At 35.9% G+C, this 3323-nt stretch overlaps 1 protein-coding gene across 1 annotated transcript in view; it reads right to left on the bottom strand.

The window, feature by feature from the left end:
• The window catches only part of LOC109228805 (uncharacterized GTP-binding protein At5g64813), a 6211-nt gene continuing 4154 nt past the window's right edge, over window positions 1267-3323 (bottom strand). The window contains exons 5-7 of the mRNA XM_019394012.1: window positions 2749-2802; window positions 2535-2665; window positions 1267-1675 (exon numbers count right to left, since the gene is read on the bottom strand). Coding sequence (XP_019249557.1) covers window positions 1486-1675; window positions 2535-2665; window positions 2749-2802 — 375 coding nt within the window. The 3' untranslated portion in view covers window positions 1267-1485. The remainder of the gene's footprint in view (window positions 1676-2534; window positions 2666-2748; window positions 2803-3323) is intronic.

Below are 3323 nucleotides of genomic sequence, written 5' to 3'. Positions count from 1 at the left end.
CTACATCCTCAATGCAATTTGTGCACAAATGTATCTTGCTATAAATATATGCATGATAATATGATAGCAAGAGTTTTCACCTCTATGTGAAGATATTGAACTGACGATTCCAACAAGATCATATGAAGACAATTCATCTCTATCAAGAATGATGATTTCAAGGTGCAATATATTCATTCAAGTTAATATGGCTGATTTGTTCATCAAATCTCTACCAAAGATCTTTTGAAGATGGTGCACAAGATTGGAATGCAAATGCTTAAGGATGTGAATTGATGCTCTCATCAGGGGGAGTTAACACGCGTTGTACTCTTTTTCCCTTACAAGGTTTTGTCCCACTGGGTTTTCCTTGCAAGGACCAAAAGGCATATTGTTAGATATGTGTACTCTTTTCCTTTCCTAGAATATTTTTTCCCACTGGGTTTTATTTTAGTTAAGGTTTTAACGAGGCACATTATCTGTTGAATAAACATTCAAGGGGGAGTGTTATAAATAGAATTCTATTTATGGTGAATGTCTATATTTAGAGAGATTCTAGGGTTTATTTCTTGGTGGCTAAGTCAACCCCTCCCTATAAATAGAGGGTTCTATTCCATTGTAATTCATCCCAAAATCAATAAAAATTCTCTCTCTCTACTTTTCTCTGCAATACTATTCTTCTTCTTTTATTGTTTTATAACAAAGCCCATGTTATAGATGAACTAATTATTCTGGGGTTTGTAACTATTTAATAGATGAAAAATATTCATTCTTAAAAACATGAACCATCTAAATACTTGACAAAAAAAAATCATAATTATATATACTTCAGTGACTTTGCCTTTATTAATAAAGTATATTTTTATGAATTCTGATTATTCTTCTTTCAATTATCTGACAAAAAGTTCATGTTTTCATAAAAAGGAATGAAAGAAAGAATAAATCTAAGAGGAAAACCAAAGAAACACCAATATTTGTAATACTTGTTATATTTATTATAAACCCAACAATATACTACCTCATTAGCTTCTGCTTATTCTCCCAAATTCCATTACCCAAACGATCCTAATTGATTGTTTGCCCCGTATAACTATAAAAACAACGTATTTATCCTTGCATTTATACCATTATGTCATTTTTTTAATACCAATGACGTACGACCAACTTGCGCGCACACCATAACGTATTATGTCAAAAGAATATATACACAAGAATACACAGAGAGTGGGGCATTATGTCATAGCAAATTTAGCTAAACTGATACACCCTTTCTTATACAAAACAAAGGAAAATAAAAATGGTGCACGCTGCATCAAAGATCTTTGTATTATAAGCCTTCCAACTTTACCCTACATATTTCAAGAACCTCACAATGAGTCAAAAGAATGACTTAGGTTAACATTTTACAAGACAAGCTTTTTCACAGAGCTGGCTATTCTGTCTTGAAAATATGTACCATAACATGAAAAATATAAAAATAACAGGAAAAAAAAGAAAGAAAGATCATTAGACGTTAATATCTGAACGCTTAGATCTGGCACTGCTGATTTCTTGGTTGCTCATAAAGGCAAATCTGGGGATGTTATAATTGTCAGGTGTAGACATAGGCTGCTGTGGGTAAAGCGTGGGAGGCGGTGTGAGATTGCGTTGAGCTGGTAAAGGAGGGAGTGCATTGTACTTGTATTCACCGATATAACTGCAACAAGCGGAGTAAATTATGAATATGATTTAAAGAACAGGTAACATAAGAGTTACTGAAAACAATACCAGTAAGAAGACACCTGTTGTCACTGAATATGGTACTACTCTATAACATAAAAGTCTCTCCGCCCCAATCACCACTATTGGAAGGTATCAACTATACGTCAACAGAAGCGAAAAAGACCTTATTATCATTAAGACATGTAGATTTGCCCCACAATCCTTCATAGTTCACATCTAAGTTGCTCGGACTCGAGTGCGGGTAAGGATCCGAGAGTCGGATTCAGCAAGATCTAAATTTTAAGATTCGAGGGTGCGGATCCAGGTATGGATATGAGTGCTGGAATTCGGCTAATAAAATTCAAAATTATAAAAAAAGAGCTATAAAGATATTCTAAACTTGGAGAGATATTCTATATATATATATATATATATATATTCCTATTCCTACTTCTTAGAAGAGGGAATACACACAGCTCACGGTCAACATGCCTGCTTCATAGGGGCGCACGGGCTATCCATGCAGCGACTATGAGACAAAAGGTCTATAATATTGAAGCTATGCCATTTCCCATGTCTCAAATCTGTTTTATCTTTTATTTTGAGAAATCAAATCTCAATTTTCCCCCCAAATCTGTCCATGGACTTCCGGTCAAAGTATCCGAAGTTGGTTGACCGAATCCGAAACGTATCCCGCATCCGTCCAAGTGTCGTGATAAAATATGAAGAGTCCGTGCAACTTAGGTTAACATTCAGTGACCATCAGTCCGATAGTCGACTAAATGGAAGGCTTTTTTCTGTAAGGATGAGACGCTTTAACAGCAACCAGTTTTCATCGAATTCAACAGGCATACCTTGAACTTTTACTTTTGTACAAGTGATCATCATCATTTGAGATTTCGCTCGATTGCTGCAGTGGTTTCGGAACTGGGGTAGACCAATGATTACCAGGTAGATCATCTGAGAAGTATCTCCTCCTGATTAACTGAAATAGTGAACCCAGCACTTCAATAATTTAAGATAGATTAAGTAAACCTCAGTTTAGATGCAAAGCAATAATACACAGACCATGCGGAAAAACTTCATGACAGCTTCTTTGTCATATCTTGCTCCCTTAGCGGCCTGCAATATTTCAAAAACATTACACTGTAAATCTATTGACACTTACTGTTTAAAAGAGATTAAACTTCTTATTCATCATTTTTGAAAGAAATTTATAAACTTACATCAATAAATAGCAACATGAAATAAACTCAACATTCGCCTTTGTCACAAGACTTATTATCATGGGTGGAGCTAGAGTGGCGGAAGGGGAACCCCCTTTGCCGGAAATTACATATAAGGTCAAAATTACTTTTTATGCATATATAGCAGATGTTGGATCCCCTTGACTTTCTCATGTATTTACTCCTTTATATTGAATCCCCTTGCAGATGCATGTTTAAAAATTTCGAGGAGAGTTGCTGGGGCTGGGGAAGGGGGCGAAGCTAGTAATTTTCCAAAGGGTGTTCAAATTTAAAAGAAGTGAACACCTCTAAAATGTAATATTTTACCTATTTATAGGTGCAATTTTTCGACGAAGGGTGGTCAGTTGACCACCCTTACGACAATGTGGCTTCGCCAAGGGGGGGGGGGGGGGGGGG

This window comes from Nicotiana attenuata, chromosome 7, assembly GCF_001879085.1.
Source record: "Nicotiana attenuata strain UT chromosome 7, NIATTr2, whole genome shotgun sequence".
In the NCBI taxonomy this organism is placed as follows: Eukaryota; Viridiplantae; Streptophyta; class Magnoliopsida; order Solanales; family Solanaceae; genus Nicotiana; species Nicotiana attenuata.
This window is presented reverse-complemented; position numbering and strand designations above follow the sequence as displayed.